This window comes from Corylus avellana, chromosome ca8 (genome assembly GCF_901000735.1).
Source record: "Corylus avellana chromosome ca8, CavTom2PMs-1.0".
Classification (NCBI taxonomy): domain Eukaryota; kingdom Viridiplantae; phylum Streptophyta; class Magnoliopsida; order Fagales; family Betulaceae; genus Corylus; species Corylus avellana.
Genome location: NC_081548.1, coordinates 18,039,393 through 18,061,209, shown reverse-complemented (window position 1 = coordinate 18,061,209; position 21,817 = coordinate 18,039,393). Strand labels below are relative to the sequence as shown.

Here is a 21,817-nt window from a genome sequence, read left to right as displayed (position 1 = left end):
AAAAAAAATGCAATCTCAAATAATTAATTTTCTGTGATTTTATTTTAAATGGCATTTTTTTATTTTTTTTTTTTGGTCTATAAAATAGAACTTTGAGGCATGTTAAGAGAGGATATTTTATGATACTTGATTCTCATGAACTTGACGCTTTAACACAAGGTTCTGGGTGAATATGGAAGAGCAAAAAGCAAGTATGGAATCGCCGCTGCTGATTCCAAAAGCTCAAGGAAAAGCATTCCAATCGAGAGAGGGATTCAGCAAAGATGAGGTGGTCGCAGAGGTGAAGAAGCAGCTGTCCTTGGCAGGGCCGCTTGTGTCTGTTAATCTCCTGGTAAATTGTTTGCAGGTGATTTCAGTCATGTTTGTAGGTCATCTTGGAGAGTTAGCTCTTTCTGGTGCTTGCATGGCCACTTCCTTTGCATCAGTCACCGGTTTCAGCTTGTTGGTATGATGACTACTCTTCATCTTTTTTATCTTTGTTATGTTCTACCAGAAACAAGCTCTTTAATTATTTATTTACTTGGTGATTATATGCTTCTTACCTTATAAAGTTTGAACAAAGAACTTTTGCCTGATTTGCCTGATTCACTTTTTATTTTGATTACTCTGTTTTGTCGTTCGACCATGGGCCGCCTTCATACTGGTTGATCTCAAGTTTGTCGTTTTGTTTGTTCGGTTTTGTTTTGTTTTTTGTTTTTTTTTTTCATGGATAGGAATTGGTTTTGGAAGTGATATCCTACACGTATATTAACCTCTTTGAACATTTTTCGACAGTATATCATTGCTTCAATAGCATAAAACCAGCAGCATGCTCTGCTTCGGCTGACAAAGGCTTGTTATCTTATCTAAACCTTACTGTGAAGGAAAATGACTAACAGGTGTTTGATGAAATGTTTTTCTCGTGATTTACTGATTTTCACAGAGACCTGTACTTTCATCTCTAAAGCTTGCTACAGTATCTGTTACAACTGTTTTACAAATTCAAACTATCAACTACAACAGAACGGTCTTAACTTCTAAGGATAGATAAAATCTAATCTTTAATTTTTTTATTTTTTTATTTTTTTTATTTTGAGCTTGTTTGATCCTTATTACGAGGAGTCATCTTTTGAGGTTTGTTTTGTTCAAACGATTTTCAAAATTAGTATGTATATATATTTAGTATGTGGTTTGAGAATATTTGAGGCGTAAATGCATTTTTTATCCTTGTGGTTTGGAGTTTTGATAAATAACTCACTGAATTTTAAAAAGTGATTAATCACTCTATGAGATAAGCAGAAAAAAAAAAAAAAAAAAAAAATTAGTCTCTGTCGTTAGAAAAGTTGTCAGAATCTATTAATGTACTAAATAAGGGTGGGGTGGTTTACATGAATGTTAGTGAACAAACATGTCTGTTAGTGAATGTTAAATTAGCAGATATTTACTTGCGAAATTACATGTCTGTCAGTGAACAAACATTAAAACTACTGATACCACCATAAAAGAGTTCACTCCAAACCAGTTTTATAACACAAAAAATTCTATCTTTTTTTGTCTTTCTCAAAACCTTTTCTCTTGCTATAATAGAAGCTCTGAGGTGTTCTAGTTTGGTTTCGTTTTGTACAAAACATAATCAAACTACATAGGATTTCTCGGCCTCATTGTATCTTAAAGAAATATTTGTTGTAATCTAGTGCATACCAATTTGTTGGAATTAGTGGAGGCAATTTATTTCTTAAGGAAAGCGACTACTTACATTTTTTATTTTTTGAATAAACTTTTCATTTCCAAATACACACAAAGAACAGAAACTACTGAACAACAAGTTACTACAAGCAGTATCAAAAACCAACTAACAACTTTTCAAAAAACAAACAACACCCAAGCAAATATACTACACGGAAACATAGCTACCAAACAAAACAAATCTAGCTATTCAGCAGAAAAATCTAGAACAGCTCTCAACTGCCCATTCTGCAAAGACATTCCAACTGCAGAACTCAAGATAAAAACACAACACAACACAACACAAGCTTTACACCAACGGTTTTACTTTTATACTCCAATTCCAACATATTGCCATATTCTCAAGAGTCTTTTTTAACCTTCCTTTCCCTAACACTTTTGATCTGACTTCCCAAAATATTCTCTGCAAAATCTGCTCCTCTGTTTTGGTATGACTTCCATGCTTAATTTCATTTCAATTCCGCCAGATATTATAAATTGTGGAGCTTAGAACCAGTCTGCATATATTAGCATGCAAAGACTTCTTCTTCCACTCCTGCAAAGTTTTCACTTCTTCATCACCTCATCCCAATCAACTGGGGGATTAAGCACATTACATCTACGACAAAGTTTTCCTCCAAACTGGGTTGCCTTCTTTTCATTTCCTCCCACTGTACCTACATTTGAATTACAAATGCTCTTTACTTTGAACTCCATTACGACAAAACACACAACAAACTTCCCCTTTGTAAACCCCATTTCACCAATCTATTTCCCATAGTTTAGCCATTTTGAAATGCAAATCACATGACAAAAGCTTGCCTTGGAATAGCTAGAGAGAACCACACAGGCTACCACCAATCAACAACCGGATTTTTATTCTAATCCCCTCCCATGTTTTGTACTTCTTCCTTTTTGATAACAACCAGATTGGCTTATTACAGCCACCTACATTGACCTCCAAAAGCCTCCCTTGAATTTCTACTAAATCATCTGATCTGGCAGGATTACATACCCAAGCTCCTCTTCTCAGAACAGTCAACAACCGTGCATCCAACTGACTATCTGCATCATAAATGTCTCTAAAACTATATTTTTCATAGAGGACACCTGAAGGATGCCACCAATCTAATCACATGTGAATATCATTTCCATCCCCAACTTCAAACTTTATGAAATTCCTCTCACTATCTCACAATTTTAGGATTTTCCTCCAACTCCAAGAGCTGTTTTGAGGAATTCCTATCCTCTAAAAAGTCCTCCCTTTTAATAAATTCTTCCTTATCCAAGCAACCCAAATAGACCCAGCTTTAGCAAAAATGTTTCAAACATGCCGCAAAATTGAAGCTCGATTACACTCCTCAATCTTTTTTAAACCCAAACCACCTTCTTTCTACTTCTGCAACAGCATAGTTTGAGTTTTCAGAATCAGCAGCATCTGAATATCCAATACTTACAATGTGTATCATGTTCTTGGGTAGCTGATTTATATATATGTTGAATAAGGCAGGAGCTTGAGACTACCCTATAAATCTAATATGGAACAGAGCGGAGTTCTTCACATTTTGTTGTCAGAATTAATATAATTCCATTACTTCAGATCTTCTTTTCAACAGTTACTTGATTTTTTCATTTGAAACTGAGAGACCCAAAAAGAGGCATATCTTTTTGTTGCGAAAATTACTTAATATGCTGATATTAGTCTCTCTCTCTTTCTCTCTTTGAATTTATAGCTTGGAATGGGAAGCGCATTAGACACATTCTGTGGTCAGTCGTACGGTGCAAAACAGTATCACATGCTGGGAATACACATGCAGAGGGCTATGTTTGTTCTTCTCCTGGCCTGCATTCCACTTGCACTGATATGGGCAAATGCTGGCCATATTCTTGTATTCTTGGGACAAGACCCAGAAATCGCAGCAGAAGCTGGTCGTTATGCTCGCTTCATGATACCAAGTATTTTTGCTTATGCGCTCCTCCAGTGTCATGTCAGATTCTTAAAAGCCCAAAACAACGTAGTTCCTATGATGGTTAGCACAGGAATTACGACATTAGCACATTTACTCATTTGTTGGTTTCTGGTATTCAAGTCTGGCCTTGGAAATAAGGGTGCTGCTTTGGCAAATGCAATCTCTTATTGGATCAATGCATCGATACTCATAGTTTATGTTCGAATTTCTCCCACCTGTAAGAAGACGTGGAACGGGATTTCAATGGAAGCATTTCATGGGATTCCCAAGTTTCTAAAACTAGCAATACCCTCGGCTGTAATGATCAGGTAAGTTTCTGATTCTAGCTCTTTTCAACCTTTTATGTTCCTGGGATTTTAAATCACCACTTATCCAAAAAGTTTAAGCGGATAGAAAGCGCTGAATTTAATTATTTAATTAATATTTTAACATTTTCTCTCACATATGGGTTCAAGCTTTCTTTTGATAAGTAAGGCTCAACACATTGAATATTCAACTAAAATAAATGGTGAATTATGGGGTTAGAGTTTGAACTCATGACCTTTACTTTTGATACCACATTAAAATTTAGGAAGATTGTTTTGGCTCTAACAAGTCATGGTTTCCTCCCAACTTCAAAAAAAATAATCATGGGCTTTCTGCGTCAACCAAATCAGCCTCTCAAAAGTTAAAAGTGATATCAGAGTTAAAAGAATTTGAAAGTAGTCAGATACAAATTTTCCATAAACTATTTCATAGGAAATGTCTTACAAACCAGCTTCTAAAAGTGACATGTATCCGTAACATGTAAGAAGCACATGTTTTTTTAATACTATATGGTTCTCACATACTTTTTTTAATAGCTTAAAAGACATGTCACTTTTAAATGCTGCTTTCAAACCAATTTGTGAAAAATTTATGTGTTGAGCATCACTTGTTGAGAAATAGTTTGAGCCCACCCACAAAAAGAAGTGTTATAAATTTAATCACCACTTATCTTTAGAACTTAAACTGATGGTAAATTCAATCATTTAATCGGTCATCTAACATTTCCGATTTCATTTGTAGAACAGCTTGGAAATCTGGTCATTCGAAATGATGGTTCTCTTATCTGGTCTTTTACCTAACCCAAAGCTCGAGACATCAGTGCTGTCAATCAGCCTTAACACTTGTTCATTGGCCTTTATGATACCGCTCGGTCTAAGTGGTGCAACAAGGTGAATGTGAGCTACATTGGGCTGCTAAGTGTCCTCTAATCTGCATCTTTGTGCACCAATAATTTTTTTTTCCTGTTAATTTAGCACAAGAGTTTCAAATGAGCTGGGTGCTGGGAGACCACAAGCAGCTCGTCTAGCTGTGCGCGTCGCTTTATCCATGGTTACTACAGAGGGCATTCTGGCAGCCACTGCCATGATATTGGGCCGTCATGCTTGGGGCTATTGTTACAGCAAGGAAGAGGAAGTAGTAACATATGTGGCACAAATGGTGGTCTTGATTGCAGTATCTCACTTTTTTGATGGTATTCAGTCTGTGCTTTCAGGTTTGTGGCCACCTTTTTGTCCGCTAAAAATATTTAAAATTAATTTCTGAATTTGCTATGGCATTATGATTTTGAAGTCAAAAAGGGTGATTTCATACTAATTTAAGAAGAAAAAAAATCAACTGTGACTGATTTTTTTCTCTGGATTGAAAATTCAGGCATTGCTGCAGGATGTGGGTGGCAAAAGATTGGGGCTTATGTTAATCTGGGAGCTTATTATCTAATGGGCATTCCCACGGCTATATTATTAGCTTTTGTCTACCATATTGGTGGAAAGGTCATTTTCTATATTTTCTTTCTTTATTTAATTTTTGCTTAATCTTCTCATGTCCTCTCTAATATGCTTATTTTGAATATAATCAACAGGGACTCTGGATGGGAATTATAGTGGCGCTCATTGTGCAAGGATTATCCCTTTCGATAATAACCCTACGCATTGATTGGGAGAAAGAAGTAATTTAACTACTTTGAGATGGAAAGTGACATATATAATCCTCACTTAATAATTTCATCGGATATTTATTTTCATTTTTCTTTCTTTTGTAGGTGAAGAAAGCTTCTGATAGGGTATATGATTCAATGACTCCAGCAGATGCAGCATTGCCGTAAAGCTGCATCAAAGGCAATTAATATTTGCCAGTGCCATCCGATTCTTGAAAGGCACAATAAGGAACCACATTCATGCCATCTTAGAAACTGCATGCAATTGTAAATTGGACTAATATGGCTGTCATGCCCAATTTTATGACTCCATCTCAGGAAAACTGTGCCAGTTTAGTGATATAATATAGAGTGTCACCTTCACGCTCGTAATGCTTTTAAACTAATTATCTACTAATTAGCTTAATTCACTACACAACACCAATTATCATAGTGTACTATAGCAGAAAGCGAAAACAAATTATCTGAGACTACTAACATAAATCCATAAATAGTAGCATGTATCATCAATATAGGCTTAGAGCTTCCAAACAAACATTGCTAGCACGTTAACAACTAACTTCTATCTAAGCAAACCTGACAATGTGAGCTACTTGCTCGACATCTTCATATCAGCGGATTTCTCACTCTACAACCTACTACTCTATAAAACATTGAAGTGTTCCACAAGTAAAAGAAAGTAACTACGAATGTCCACTACATAGTAAGTAAATTGTTATGAAATTGATTTATGTAAAGGGTCTTTAATAACGTCTCGCGTTTCTTGACTCTAGTAATTCAAACTCATCATGGTATTTACAAAATGATCCATGTTTCCTCCGTAATTAAGCCAAAGTAAAATTGGTTTATTCTGAAAATGATAAGCATAATCTCAGTGATAATTCACTTATTTTAATGCAGAGAAACTATGCAATATTAAATATATTTACTCATAGATTTCCTCTATATATAGTCTATCCAAATCCTTTCTTGGTAAGGTTGGCACTATCCTGACGAACTTGTAATAGAATACTGGCGCTTCAGATATTGCCAAGTATTGTCATGTATTGGCAGTTTGACCGAGTCCGACCTCAGGTGGCTCACGCTACTAGTAAAGCTGTAATGGTAACACATCCTTAATTTCATGGTATACCCATCACAAATAACCATTAGATCCAAGGCCAAACAATAAAAGAACATCTTTGTAATCAAAGGGTCGAGCCTCTATAATGGTAGCCCATAAACGATGGTCATATCATATTATGCAAGTATTGTTCATTTATTGTAAATTGTATTTAAGTAAATATTTGTTTGAAGCAGTTATAAACATGTTATAAAAATTAGTAGGCTCAAGACATATCCTTTTAAAAATTAAAGAATGCTCATTTTACTGACATATCGCATGTTAGAATAAAAACAGTTCCGTAAGCATTTACTTACCCTATGTGATCCTCCTCACAAGGTTAAAGCATTGATGTTTCAAAGAAATTGATCATACTTCATCAGCTACATAATGGCTTAAAAAGAGATGTTATACCAAAGGTAGTTGTTATTGTAAACTCCTAGTACAAAATGAAAAGTCGACTTAGTGCAAAAAGTCAACAATTTCTATACTTATTAAGACTGTACGTGGGCTCATCTATTCGTATGTGCGAACATGGTAACCCTATGATCACATAAATGATGTTATTTCCGACTCTCAGCAGCGTTAGCACCATAGAGTTTGGAGGAGGAATTCTTTTCCTTAGTGTAATTGGGAGCATCATGTATGCTATGATCTACACTCGACTAGATATTTCATAGGCAATTAGTGCTCTTAGTCACTATATGGACAATCCTAGCAAGGTTCACTCATCACTGGTAGACAGTTCAAAGGATACTTCTTTATTTACGGGGCACTATAGATGTTGATTTAGTCTATGACAAAGGTAGTGGCATCAATTCTAGTATCATTGTTTACGTCGATTCAGATTATGCTGGTGATCTAGATAAGAGTATATCTCTGACATGTTATATTTTCACTCTCTCATGGTGTGTCATTAGTTAGAAAGTGACATTACAGTTAACAGTTGCTTTGTCCACTACAGAGGCAAAGTATATGGCAGCAATAGAGGTAGTGAAAAAAGCAATTTGGCTCAGAGGTTTAGTCAGTGATATGGGTTTGCAGCAAGATGAGACTATTGTGTTTTGTGATAGTCAGAACGCAATACATTTGATCAAAAATCAAATGTATCATAAGAGGACCAAGCACATTGATGTCAGATATTATTTTCTTCGGGAGGTTGTGACATATGGAGATATTATATTGAAGAAAATTGTTGTGGCAGAAAATCCAACAGATATGTTGACTAAACTAATTCCGGCTCTCAAGTTAAAGAATTTTTGGGCTTGATTGATGTTTGTAGCTTGTAATTGCCCATAGGCACGTTGGAAACGTCACGAGGAGTTCTGTGTTGAGGACTTGATGAAATTTAAGTCAATTTGGAGATTTGTAGCATGAGTGACTTGTCTTTCACAATTCTTTTTTGTGGACCCCAATCCCTTTTGCTACCACGTACATGTTTTGTCTCTCATTTTTTATGCTCTAGTTCCTTCGTTGAGAAGCTTTGACCGAACTAGTTTTGAAGATATATATTGTCATTCGGTTATTTTGTAGAGAAGAGAGACTTGAGTTGCGAAGCAAGAAAGTCACTTTGTTTTCTCACAATGTTGTTGTGCCGCACGACACCAAGAGAATTAAGAGAAGATTTCTCTTTTGAGCGAAAGTGCGAGTAAGATGTAGGTGTATTAGGACATTTGGGTCATGCGTAATTTTTTTTGTACTCCATCCTTTTGTTAATGAATTTCATCTGGATCATCACTGCCTATGAATATAAGTTGATTAAATCGAACCACGTAAATCTTAATATTTTTATGTAACTGGGTTATTTCTTATTCGGCTTTTTTTTGCCTGTTTTGTGATCTGAATTAATTTTGAGCTATATATAACACCCTTGATAATTTTTCTATGACATTTGTATCCATTAATATCTCTTATGATTTTTTTTATCATTGGGATTTCTGGAGCGAATGGAGCTTTAAGTTGAAGCTTCAGAAGGATATCAAGTAGCTTTAGAATTTGCAACAGACCGAGAACTTTAGCATTATTATTCACACAATTTACAATACGTGTTATCAGATTCTTCTTCTTCTTCTTCCCCGTTTTATGATCACCACATATATATATATATATATATATATATATATATGTTTCAAACTACATATTGTAACCTAGTCCATAATCTTGAAACATCTGCTCAGACTGAAGAACAGAAGTGGAGTCCCAAGAGTTTGAGGATGCTGATTTTGTCTCAAAGTCATTAGACCACCAAATCACACTGTCATCCTTTGAACCATTCATCTCTTGGAAGCAATCAAATTCAGTAATCTGATCTTCCTGCGGCACAAAAGCCACAGTTTTGTTGTTAAGAAAGTCATCAAGTTCAGCTTGGAAGCCTGAAACTTCCCTTCCTGCAATATTAGACTGTTCTATACCATCTGCTGTAATATTGTTCCCAACGATGAAAGAATTCTCCAATTCGTTTACCTTTGGCATGCTCATTTTCCCAAGAGCCTCTTGAGCTATAGCAGCAGTGGGTGGCTCATGCAAGTCAATATTCTGTCCTTGCCACAGAGCTGTAGGGCTACTTTGATTCATAGATTGCAGGCTCTGGATCATGATCTTTTCCTGCAAGGGATGCAGCTTTGGCCACGGCCCCGGATTGTTGTAGAAAGAGAAGGGTTTTTGAAGGCTTTGAAGTTGCATATATGGAAATTAAGGGGAATACATAAATAAAGTAGTGTGGAGCGGAAGTATAAAAAAGCAAATATGGAAATGGGAAATCATAATGGTGTATTGACTATGATTTCTTTAGTACTAGAAGTTGAGCATATATATATATTAAGATTCAGACTTGTTCGAAGCTCTCATATATAGTCATAGTAATGAACTATAAAAAAAAAAAAATTGATATATTATATGGTTTATTGCAAAATCTAGCATTGAATTTGAGAGAATCCAATCAAATTAAAGTAGCTAGCACCGCATAAACCTTTGTAATCTAATGGGAAAAAAAAAAAAAAAAATTGAATATTGTGAATAAAAAATGCTTATTATCCTGCAATAATTAAAATATCTCCCCAAAAGAAAAAATCACTTTCGTCTTTCGTCCTTCCTACAATTTCTAATTCTTTTGAGAATTAATAAATTATATAATAACGCTAAATTAATAAGTTATTTTTTCCTCTAACACATAATGCCGTCCCAGCGGTTAGAAGTACATGATATCGATAGTCTGCGACACGATGGCTAGAGGATTCCCTTTTTGTTTGTTGGAACTTAGAATGTTATTAAATTTGGTTCTTTATTAATTAACGGCGAAATCAACGTAGCGGTGAAATCAATTACTCTGCCGGCTCTTCCTTCCCGACAAGCATGAATCGCGCATGCTCTTCCTCAAATTAAGAGAGTAGTAGGAAGGAAAAAGGTTGTCGTACGTACGTAGTCGTAGACTTGTGTGGTTGTACGTGGAATTTTGTCATGATTGAATTTGATGCTCAGAAAGTAATCATTTACTTAATTTAGTTGATACGCGGGTTGCTGCTCTGCATGCATGGATAATTGTGGCAGACCCAATAGCCCACGAAAGTGAGGGCTGTGACCGTCACCGTACGACTCAAATGAGGCTCTCGGGGGCTTCAAATAAATTGCCATGTTCGGACCAATTGTGAACGTCATTCCGAACGACCTTCTCTATGACTCTTTAAATTTCATTTCTTTAGCACCTCCTCGTCCAGACGTGTGCAACCGGATTTCCGAACAAGTGTCTCAATGGCTTCTTATATCAATGCTTGTCTGAACAACATTAGCTAAGTTTCCAAACACAGTCTTTTGTTCTTCACAATTTTGATGGACTTTTTTAGTCAATCTTGAGTACAAAACTACCCCACAAAAAATTACTTACATACACTCACTATAAGCATTTGGTTCATTAGCGGCCAGATTATTAGTGGCGACTCCATTGCCGGTAATAATAATAATTAGAGTATCAGTAGCAGCGACCTAGATATCGCCGCTAATGATACCCAAGTAGCAGCGACCATCTATTGTCTATCATTAGAGGCCACACCAGTGCGCCATTAATGATAGACCAATAACGGCGACTTACGGTCCAGCTCAAACAATTTTGCATCAACAAGAAATAGCAATAGCAGTGACATATTGTCAACGCTATGGGGTGATTATTAGCGGCGGCTCAAACAAGTCGCCGCTATTGATCATTAGCGTCGGACCAATAGCATGAAACACATTAGCGGCGACATTTGAGCCAAATGCTTGTAGTGTTACTTGTTTTGAACACCGAATTACCAACTCTAAAAACCTAACACTTCTTAGTTTTCTTTATTTGATTAAATATTTCTCTCAGCATGTTGCATCAAAGCACTATCAAGCTTATGGTGATTTGGATATGTTAAATTACCACTTATCCTAAAAATAAAAAATAAAAAAGACAAAAAATTTAATTTAATTATTTAATTAATAATATGTTAACACATCTCAAGTATGAACTCAAACTTCCACTCAATAAGTGACACCCAATATTTATAATATTTAACAGTGAAGTCAAGGTTAACTTTTATCTTGATATCATGTTAAATTACTATTTGTTCTAAAAATTTAAGAATAATTGAAAATAATAAATTTAATTATTTCATTAATATTTCAAAAGAATGGAAGCTAAATCAGTCTAATTTGATGAGCTAATGATTATCAAGCAAGACTAAAAGATGACAACTTCCAACAGATTACAAGTCACTTTCGAATTTTCCCGTAGTTGCAGTCTCTCACCATCAATGCTGACGAAGAATCACACTAACCAAACTTGTGATAAGACAATTTTCCTTTGTGCGGTAGATGGAATAGATTTTCCTTACCTTTGTTTTGAACATCGAATTGCCAATTAAAGCTAAAAATATTTTACTTCTTAGTTGTATTTATTTGATTATATATTTCTTTTATCATGTTGCATCACGTTACGTACCGTAGACTGTTTATGGTGAGTTGGTGATTTGGATGGGTTAAATTATTATTTATCTCGAGTACTTAAATTAATGAAAAATAATAAATTTATTCATTTAATTAATACTATTTTAACATTCATTCTTTCTTATAAGTTCAAACTTTATCTCAACAAGTAAAATCCGACATATAAGTCTTTTTTAACATGTTTGCACAAAGAAAGGACAATTGGAGATAGTTAAAAAAAAATAAAAAATAGGAAATTGGGAAAATGAGAATTTGAATTAGTGATTACCGTTTCATAAGACGTGATCTTAGCAGATTGAGCTATCCATCGAAAACGACATGTAGAATTCTAGAGTCAAAATTTATACCCATGACCTTTCTTTTAATATTATATTAAATTACTATTTTTGCCGTGTTTAAGGTAAGAAGAAATAATGAACTTAATTGTGGAATTAATATTTTAAAATAAGAGACGTGTGATTTTTAGTAAACAGATACAAGGACAAAATGGCATCAACTCATCTGTCTGGGTTTTCTTTAAAACATTAATTACTCTATCCCGCCCCCATCAATGCTGACAAAGAATCACACTAACCAAACATGTAATAAGACAATGTTTCTCATGTCCGGTAGATGAAATAACTTTTTCCTTAATTTATCATTTGTTTCCTATGATGAGCGGTTACCTGTCTGTTAATTACTATTAACTATTAAGGGTAAGTTTGCCTTTACAATTTTAAAATGTGATTTAAAAATATATTATTTAAAAAAGTGAGTTTTGAGATTTAAAACGTTAAGTTTTACAACGCAATTAAGTATTTTATAAAATTATGATTTGACTTTTAAAATTTTTTGTTTATTATATGGGATTTAAAAATGTATATTTTTTGTGTTTTCAAATCCAATTTTTTGTAAACGCAATTTCAAACAATCTATTTTTTTTAATTTGGTTTAAAATCTCAATGCCAAACACACCTGTAAAAATGCAGTTAAGCATTTGGTAAAATCGTAATTTAACTTTTAAAATTATTTGTTAATTTAAATGGCATTTTTTTTTTTGGTCTATAAAATAGAACTTTGATGCATGTTAAGAGAGGATAGTTTATTATACTTGATTCTCATGAACTTGACGCTCGGTTCTGGGTGAATATGGAAGAGCAAAAAGCAAGTATGGAATCGCCGCTGCTGATTCCAAAAGCTCAAGGAAAAGCATTCCAATCGAGAGAGGGATTCAGCAAAGATGAGGTGCTCGCAGAGGTGAAGAAGCAGCTGTCCTTGGCAGGGCCGCTTGTGGCTGTTAATCTCCTGGTAAATTGTTTGCAGGTGATTTCAGTCATGTTTGTAGGTCATCTTGGAGAGCTAGCTCTTTCTGGTGCTTGCATGGCCACTTCCTTTGCATCAGTCACCGGTTTCAGCTTGTTGGTATGATGACTACTCTTCATCTTCTTTATCTTTTCTATATTCTACCAGAAACAAGCTCTTTAATTATTATTATTATTATTATTTTTTTAATTTACTTGGTGATTATATGCTTCTTACCTTATAAAGTTTGAACAAAGAACTTTTGCCTGATTTGCCTGATTCACTTTTTATTTTGATTACTCTGTTTTGTCGTTCGACCATGGGCCTTCTTCATACTGTTTGATCTCAAGTTTGTCGTTTTGTTTGTTCGGTTTTGTTTTGTTTTTTGTTTTTTTTTTTTCATGGATAGGAATTGGTTTTGGAAGTGATATCCTACACGTATATTAACCTCTTTGAACATTTTTCGACAGTATATCATTGCTTCAATAGCATAAAACCAGCAGCATGCTCTGCTTCGGCTGACAAAGGCTTGTTATCTTATCTATACCTTGCTGTGAAGGAAAATGACTAATAGGTGTTTGATGAAATGTTTTTCTCGTGATTTACTGATTTTCACAGAGACCTGTACTTTCATCTCTAAAGCTTGCTACAGTATCTGTTACAACTGTTTTACAAATTCAAACTATCAACTACAACAGAACGGTCTTAACTTCTAAGGATAGATAAAATCTAATCTTTGCTTTTTTTATTTTTTTATTTTTTTTATTTTGAGCGTGTTTGATCCTTATTACGAGGAGTCATCTTTTGAGGTTAGTTTTGTTCAAACGATTTTCAAAATTAGTATGTATATATATTTAGTATGTGGTTTGAGAATATTTGAGGGGTAGATGCATTTTTTATCCTTGTGGTTTGGTTTTGATAAATAACTCACTGAATTTTAAAAAGTGATTAATCACTCTATGAGATAAGCAGAAAAAAAAAAAAAAAAACAAATTAGTCTCTATCGTTAAAAGTTGTCAGAATCCATTAATCTACTAAATAAGGGTGGGGTGGTTTACATGAATGTTAGTGAACAAACATGTCTGTTAGTGAATGTTAAATTAGCAGTTATTTACTTGCGAAATTACATGTCTGTTAGTGAACAAACATTAAAACTACTGATACCACCATAAAAGAGTTCACTCCAAACCAGTTTTATAACACAGAAAATTCTATCTTTTTTTGTCTTTCTCAAAACCTTTTCTCTTGCTATAATAGAAGCTCTGAGGTGTTCTAGTTTGGTTTCGTTTTGTGCAAAACATAATCAAACTACATAGGATTTCTCGGCCTCATTGTATCTTAAAGAAATATTTGTTGTAATCTAGTGCATACCAATTTGTTGGAATTAGTGGAGGCAAATTATTTCTTAAGGAAAGCAACTACTTACATTTTTTATTTTTTGAATAAACTTTTCATTTTCAAACACACACAAAGAACAGAAACTACTGAACAACAAGTTACTACAAGCAGTATCAAAAACCAACTAACAACTTTTCAAAAAACAAACAACACCCAAGCAAATATACAACACGGAAACATAGCTACAAAACAAAACAAATCTAGCTATTCAGCAGAAAAATCTAGAACAGCTCTCAACTGCCCATTCTGCGAAGACATTCCAACTGCAGAACTCAAGATAAAAACACAACACAACACAACAGAAGCTTTACACCAACAGCTTTACTTTTATACTCCAATTTCAACATATTGCCATATTCTCAAGAGTCTTTTTTAACCTTCCTTTCCCTAACACTTTTGATCTGACTTCCCAAAATATTCTCTGCAAAATCTGCTCCTCTGTTTTGGGATGACTTCCATGCTTAATTTCATTTCGATTCCGCCAGATATTATAAATTGTGGAGCTTAGAACCAGTCTGCATATATTAGTATACAAAGACTTCTTCTTCGACTCTTGCAATTCAAGCTTCATCACCTCATCCCAATCAACTGGGGGATTAAGCACATTACATTTAAGACAAAGTTTTCCTCCAAACTGGGTTGCCTTCTTTTCATATCCTCCCACTGTAACTACATTTGAATAACAAATGCTGTCTACTTTGAACTCCATTACGACAAAACACACAACAAACTTCCCCTTTGTAACCCCATTTCACCAATCTATTTCCCATAGTTTAGCCATTTTGAAATGCAAATTACATGACAAAAACTTGCCTTGGAATAGCTAGAGAGAACCACACAAGCTACCACCAATCAACAACTGGTTTTTTATTCTAATCCCCTCCCATGTTTTGTACTTCTTCCTTTTTGATAACAACCAGATTGGCTTATCACAGCCACCTACATTGACCTCCAAAAGCCTCCCTTGAATTTCTACTAAATCATCCGATCTGGCAGGATTACATACCCAAGCTCCTCTTCTCAGAACAGTCAACAACCGCGCATCCAACTGACTATCTGCATCATAAATGTCTCTAAAACTATATTTTTCATAGAGGACACCTGAAGGATGCCACCAATCTAACCACATGTGAATATCATTTCCATCCCCAACTTCAAACTTTTGAAATTCCTCTCACTATCTCACAATTTTAGGATTTTCCTCCAACTCCAAGAGCTGTTTTGAGGAATTCCTATCCTCTAAAAAGTCCTCCCTTTTAATAAATTCTTCCTTATCCAAGCAACCCAAATAGACCCAGCTTTAGCAAAAATGTTTCAAACATGCCGCAAAATTGAAGCTCGATTACACTCCTCAATCTTTTTTAAACCCAAACCACCTTCTTTCTACTTCTGCAACAGCATAGATTGAGTTTTCAGAATCAGCAGCATCTGAATATCCAATACTTACAATGTGTATCATGTTCCCTTGGGTAGCTGATTTATGTATATGTTGAAAAAGGCTGGAGCTTGAGACTACCCTATAAATCTAATATGGAACAGAGCGGAGTTCTTCACATTTTGTTGTCAGAATTAATATAATTCCATTACTTCAGATCTTCTTTTCAACAGTTACTTAATTTTTTCATTTGAAACTGAGAGACCGAAAAAGAGGCATATCTTTTTGTTGCGAAAATTACTTAATATGCTGATATTAGTCTCTCTCTCTTTCTCTCTTTGAATTTATAGATTGGAATGGGAAGCGCATTAGACACATTCTGTGGTCAGTCGTACGGTGCAAAACAGTATCACATGCTGGGAATACACATGCAGAGGGCTATGTTTGTTCTTCTCCTGGCCTGCATTCCCCTTGCACTGATATGGGCAAATGCTGGCCATATTCTTGTATTCTTGGCACAAGACCCAGATATCGCAGCAGAAGCTGGTCTTTATGCTCGCTTCATGATACCAAGCATTTTTGCTTATGCGCTCCTCCAGTGTCATGTCAGATTCTTAAAAGCCCAAAACAACGTAGTTCCTATGATGGTTAGCACAGGAATTACGACATTAGCACATTTACTCATTTGTTGGTTTCTGGTATTCAAGTCTGGCCTTGGAAATAAGGGCGCTGCTTTGGCAAATGCAATCTCTTGTTGGATCAATGTATTGATACTCATAGTTTATGTTCGAATTTCTCCCACCTGTAAGAAGACGTGGAACGGGATTTCAATGGAAGCCTTTCATGGGATTCCCAAGTTTCTAAAACTATCAATACCCTCGGCTGTAATGATCAGGTAAGTTTCTGATTCTAGCTCTTTTCAACTTTTTATGTCACCACTTATCCAAAAAGTGTAAGCGGATAGAAAGTGCAGAATTTAATTATTTAATTAATATTATAACATTTTCTCTCACATATGGGTTCAAACTTTCTTTCGATAAGTAAGGTTCAACACATTGAATATTCAACTAAAATGAATGGTGAATTATGGGGTTAGAGTTCGAACTCATAACCTTTACTTTTGATACCACATTAAAATTTAGGAAGGTTGTTTTGGCTCTAACAAGAAGTCATGGTTTCCTCCCAACTTCAAAGAAAATAATCATGGGTTTTCTGCGTCAACCAAATCAGCCCCTCAAAAGTTTAAAGTGATATTAGAGTTAAATGAATTTGAAAGTAGTCAGAGACAAATTTTCCATAAACTAGTTTTACAAACCAGCTTCTAAAAGTGACATGTATCTGTAGCATATAAAAAGCACATGTTTTTTTAATACTATATGTTTCTCACATACTTTTTTTAATAGCTTAAAAGATATGTCACTTTTAAATGCTCCTTTCAAACCAATTTGTGAGAAATTTACGTGTTGAGCATCACTTGTTAAGAAATAGTTTGAGCCCACCCACGAAAAGAAGTGTTAGAAATTTAATCACCACTTATCTTTAGAACTTAAATTGATAGTAAATTCAATCATTTAATCGGTCATCTAACATTTCCGATTTCATTTGTAGAACAGCTTGGAAATCTGGTCATTCGAAATGATGGTTCTCTTATCTGGTCTTTTACCTAACCCAAAGCTCGAGACATCAGTGCTGTCAATCAGCCTTAACACTTGTTCATTGGCCTTTATGATACCGCTCGGTCTAATTGGTGCAACAAGGTGAATTTGAGCTAAATTGGGCTGCTAAGTGTCCTCTAATCTGCATCTTTGTGCACCAATAATTTTTTTTCCTGTTAATTTAGCACAAGAGTTTCAAATGAGCTGGGTGCTGGGAGACCACAAGCAGCTCGTCTAGCTGTGCGCGTCGCTTTATCCATGGTTACTACAGAGGGCATTCTGGCAGCCACTGCCATGATATTAGGCCGTCATGCTTGGGGCTATTGTTACAGCAAGGAAGAGGAAGTAGTAACATATGTGGCACAAATGGTGGTCTTGATTGCAGTATCTCACTTTTTTGATGGTATTCAGTCTGTGCTTTCAGGTTTGTGGCCACCTTTTTGTCCGCTAAAAATATTTAAAATTAATTTCTGAATTTGCTATGGCATTATGATTTTGAAGTCAAAAAGGGTGATTTCATACTAATTTAAGAAGAAGAAAAATCAACTGTGACTGATTTTTTTCTCTGGATTGAAAATTCAGCCATTGCTGCAGGATGTGGGTGGCAAAAGATTGGGGCTTATGTTAATTTGGGAGCTTATTATCTAATGGGCATTCCCACGGCTATATTATTAGCTTTTGTCTACCATATTGGTGGAAAGGTCATTTTCTATATTTTCTTTCTTTATTTATTTTTTGCTTAATCTTCTCATGTCCTCTCTAATATGCTTATTTTGAATATAATCAACAGGGACTCTGGATGGGAATTATAGTGGCGCTGATTGTGCAAGGATTATCCCTTTCGATAATAACTCTACGCATTGATTGGGAGAAAGAAGTAATTTAACTACTTTGAGATGGAAAGTGACATATATAATCCTCACTTAATAATTTCATCGGATATTTATTTTCATTTTTCTTTCTTTTGTAGGTGAAGAAAGCTTCTGATAGGGTATATGATTCAATGACTCCAGCAGATGCAGCATTGCCATAAAGCTGCATCAAAGGCAATATTGCCATTGTCATCCGATTCTTGAAAGGCACAACAAGGAACCACATTCATGCCATCTTAGAAACTGCATGCAATTGTAAATTGGACTAATATGGCTGTCATGCCCAATTTTATGACTCCATCTCAGGAAAACTATGCCAGTTTAGTGATATAATATAGAGTGTCACCTTCACGCTCGTAATGCTTTTAAACTAATTATCTACTAATTAGCATAATTCTCTACACAACACCAATTATCATAGTGTACTATAGCAGAAGGCGAAAACAAATTATCGGAGACTACGTACTAACATGAATCCATAAATAGCAGCATGTATCATCAATATAGGCTTAGAGTTTCCAAACAAACATTACTAGAATGTTAACAACTAACTTCTATCTAAGCGAACCTGACAATGTGAGCTACTTGCTCGACATCTTCATATCAGCGGATTTCTCACTCTACAACCTAACAACCTACTACTCTATAAAACATTGAAGTGTTCAACAAGTAAAAGAAAGTAACTACGAACGTCTATGACATAGTAAGTACGTTGTCATGAAATTGATTTATGTAAAGGGTCTTTAATAACGGCTCGCATTTCTTGACTCTAGTAATCCAAAATCATGATGGTATTTTACAAAATGATCCATGTTTTCTCCGTAATTAAGCCAAAGTAAAATTGGTTTATTCTGAAAATGATAAGCATAATCTCAGTGATAATTCACTTATTTTAATGCAGAGAAACTATGCAATATTAAATATATTTACTCATAGATTTCCTCTATATATAGTCTATCCAAAACCTTTCTTGGTAAGGTTGGCATTATCCTGACAGACTTGTAATAGAATATCGGCGCTTCGGATATTGCCAAATATCGTCATGTATTAGCAGTCGGACCGAGTCCAACCTCAGGTGGCTCGCGCTACTAGTAAAGCTGTAATGGTAACACATCCTTTCATGGTGTACCTATCACAAATAACCATTAGATCCAAGGCCAAACAATAAAAGTAAATCTCTGTAATCATAGGGTCAAGCCTCTATAATGGTAGCCCATAAACGATGGTCCTATCATATTATGCAAGTATTGTTCGTTTATTGTAAATCGTATTTAAGTAAATATTTAAAGCACTTATAAACATGTTATAAAAATTAGTAGGCTCAGGACATCCTTTTAAAAATTAAAGAATGCTCAGTTTACTGACATATCACATGTTAGAATAAAAATAGTTTCGTAAGCATTTACTCTCCTTGTGTGATCCTCCTCACAAAGTAAGCATTGATGTTTCAAAGAAATTGATCATACTTCATTAACTACATAATGGCTTAAAAAGAAACATTATACCAAAGGTAGTTGTTATTGTAAACTCCTAGTAGAAAATGAAAAGTCGACTTAGTGCAAAAAGTCAACAATTTCTATACTTATTAAGACTGTAGACTCATCTATCCGTCTATGCGAACATGGTAACCCTATGATCACATAAATGATGTTATTTCTGACTCTCAATAGCGTTAGCACCATAGAGTTTGGAGGAGGAGTTCTTTACTTTAGTTCAGTTGGGAGCATCATGTATGCTATAATCTACACTCGCCTAGATATTTCATAGGCAATTAGTGCTCTTAGTCACTATATGGACAATCCTAGCAAGGTTCACTCATCATTGGTAGACAGCTCAAATGATACTTCATTATTTACGGGGCACTATAGATGTTGATTTAGTCTATGACAGAGGTAGTGGCATCAATTCTAGTATCATTGTGTACGTCGATTCAGATTATGCTGGTGATATAGATAAGAGAATATCTCTGACATGTTATATTTTCACTCTCTCAGGGTGTGTCATTAGTTAGAAAGTGACATTACAGTTAACAGTTGCTTTGTCCACTATAGAGACAAAGTATATGGCAGTAACAGAGGTAGTGAAAGAAGCAATTTGGCTCTGAAGTTTAGTCAGTGATATGGGTTTGCAGCAAGATGAGACTATTGTGTTTTGTGATAGTCAGAGTGCAATACATTTGATCAAAAATCAAATGTATAATAAGAGGACTAAGCACATTGATATCAGATATTATTTTCTTCGGGAGGTTGTGACATATGGAGATATCATATTGAATAAAATTGTTGTGGCAGAAAATCCAACAAATATGTTGACTAAACTAATTCTGGCTCTCAAGTTAAAGAATTGTTCGGGCTTGATTGATGCTTGTAGCTTATAATCGCCCTTAGGCATGTTGGAAACATCACGAGGAGTTTTGTGCTGAGGACTTGATGAAATTCAAGTCAATTTGGAGATTGTAGCATGAATGACTTGTCTTTCACAATTATTTTTTGTGGACCCCAATCCCTTTTGCTACCACGTACATGTTTTGTCTCTCATTTTTTATGCTCTAGTTCCTTCGTTGAGAAGCTTTGACCGAACTAGTTTTGAAGATATATATTGCCATTCGGTTATTTTGTAGAGAAGATCAGACTTGAGTTGCGAATTAAGAAAGTGAAGCTCACTTTGTTTTCTCACAATGTTGTTGTGCCGCACAACACTAAGAGAATTAAGAGAAGATTTCTCTTTTGAGTGAAAGTGCGAGTAAGACGAAGGTGTATTAGGACATTTGGGTCATGTGTAGTTTTTTTTTGTACTCCATCCTTTTTTGTTAATAAATTTCATCTGGATCGTCACTACTTATGAATATAAGTTGATTAAATCGAACCACGTAAATCTTAGTATCTTTATGTAACTGGCCGGGTTATTTTTTATTCGGCTCTTTTTGCCTGTTTTGTGATCCTAAATTAATTTTGAGCCATATATAACACCCTTGATAATTTTTCTATGGCATTTGTAGCCATTAATGATCTCTTATGATTTTTTTTTATCATTGGGATTTCTGGAGCAAATGGAGCTTTAAGTTGAAGCTTCAGAAGGATATCAAGTAGCTTTAGAATTTGCAAGAGACTGAGAACTTTAGCATTATTATTCACACAATTTACAATACGTGTTATCAGATTCTTCTTCTTCTTCTTCCCCGTTTTATGATCACCACACATATATATATGTTTCAAACTACATATTGTAACCTAGTCCATAATCTTGACACATCTGCTCAGACTGAAGAACAGAAGTGGAGTCCCAAGAGTTTGAGGATGCTGACTTTGTCTCAAAGTCATTAGACCACCAAATCACACTGTCATCCTTGGAACCATTCATCTCTTGGAAGCAATCAAATTCAGTAATCTGATCTTCCTGCGGCACAAAAGCCACAGTTTTGTTATTAAGAAAGTCATCGAGTTCAGCTTGGAAGCCTGAAACTTCCCTTCCTGCATTAGACTGTTCTATACCATCTGCTGGATTATTGTTCCCAATGATGAAAGAGTTCTCCAATTCG

General features: G+C 35.0%; 4 protein-coding genes across 5 annotated transcripts in view; 2 read left to right on the top strand and 2 right to left on the bottom strand.

Annotated features, from left to right (window-relative positions):
• Positions 1–131: 131 nt before the first annotated feature.
• LOC132190612 (protein DETOXIFICATION 16-like) lies at positions 132–6,001 on the top strand. The gene is made up of 7 exons (XM_059605651.1): positions 132–445; positions 3,438–3,982; positions 4,727–4,870; positions 4,955–5,193; positions 5,352–5,470; positions 5,560–5,646; positions 5,740–6,001. Exons 1-7 carry the CDS (start codon positions 173–175, stop codon positions 5,800–5,802), a joined length of 1,470 nt encoding a protein of 489 aa, XP_059461634.1. The 5' UTR covers positions 132–172; the 3' UTR covers positions 5,803–6,001.
• Positions 6,002–8,869: 2,868 nt separating this feature from the next.
• LOC132190969 (transcription factor MYB36-like) lies at positions 8,870–9,418 on the bottom strand. Its single transcript, XM_059605995.1, has one exon. The coding sequence runs from the start codon at positions 9,416–9,418 to the stop codon at positions 8,870–8,872; it is 549 nt and encodes a 182-aa protein (XP_059461978.1).
• A 3,375-nt stretch (positions 9,419–12,793) lies between these two features.
• On the top strand, positions 12,794–18,612 carry LOC132189800 (protein DETOXIFICATION 16-like). 2 transcript variants are annotated; one of them, XM_059604595.1, is made up of 7 exons: positions 12,794–13,099; positions 16,103–16,647; positions 17,366–17,509; positions 17,593–17,831; positions 18,002–18,108; positions 18,198–18,284; positions 18,378–18,612. In XM_059604595.1, exons 1-7 carry the CDS (start codon positions 12,827–12,829, stop codon positions 18,438–18,440), a joined length of 1,458 nt encoding a protein of 485 aa, XP_059460578.1. In that variant the 5' UTR covers positions 12,794–12,826; the 3' UTR covers positions 18,441–18,612. The 2 variants fall into 2 exon arrangements, with proteins under 2 accessions (XP_059460578.1, XP_059460577.1); XM_059604594.1 differs by having other exon boundaries at positions 17,990–18,108.
• Positions 18,613–21,495: 2,883 nt separating this feature from the next.
• LOC132190579 (transcription factor MYB36) overlaps positions 21,496–21,817 on the bottom strand; it is a 1,434-nt gene continuing 1,112 nt past the window's right edge. Inside the window, exon 3 of the mRNA XM_059605614.1 lies at positions 21,496–21,817. This exon is cut by the window's right edge and continues 444 nt beyond it. Coding sequence (XP_059461597.1) covers positions 21,496–21,817 — 322 coding nt within the window.

What these genes read in the sequence shown, in the direction of transcription:
- LOC132189800 (XM_059604594.1), top strand. Translation starts at nt 12,827, where the DNA reads ATGGAAGAGCAAAAAGCAAGTATGGAATCGCCGCTGCTGATTCCAAAA. An exon ending in GGTCTAATTGGTGCAACAAG is followed by an intron (nt 17,510 to 17,592) that starts GTGAATTTGAGC and finishes CTGTTAATTTAG; the next exon opens with CACAAGAGTTTCAAATGAGC. An exon ending in GCATTGATTGGGAGAAAGAA is followed by an intron (nt 18,285 to 18,377) that starts GTAATTTAACTA and finishes TTTCTTTTGTAG; the next exon opens with GTGAAGAAAGCTTCTGATAG.
- LOC132190969 (XM_059605995.1), bottom strand. Translation starts at nt 9,418, where the DNA reads ATGCAACTTCAAAGCCTTCAAAAACCCTTCTCTTTCTACAACAATCCG.
- LOC132190612 (XM_059605651.1), top strand. Translation starts at nt 173, where the DNA reads ATGGAAGAGCAAAAAGCAAGTATGGAATCGCCGCTGCTGATTCCAAAA. An exon ending in TCACCGGTTTCAGCTTGTTG is followed by an intron (nt 446 to 3,437) that starts GTATGATGACTA and finishes TTGAATTTATAG; the next exon opens with CTTGGAATGGGAAGCGCATT. An exon ending in TATTCAGTCTGTGCTTTCAG is followed by an intron (nt 5,194 to 5,351) that starts GTTTGTGGCCAC and finishes TTGAAAATTCAG; the next exon opens with GCATTGCTGCAGGATGTGGG.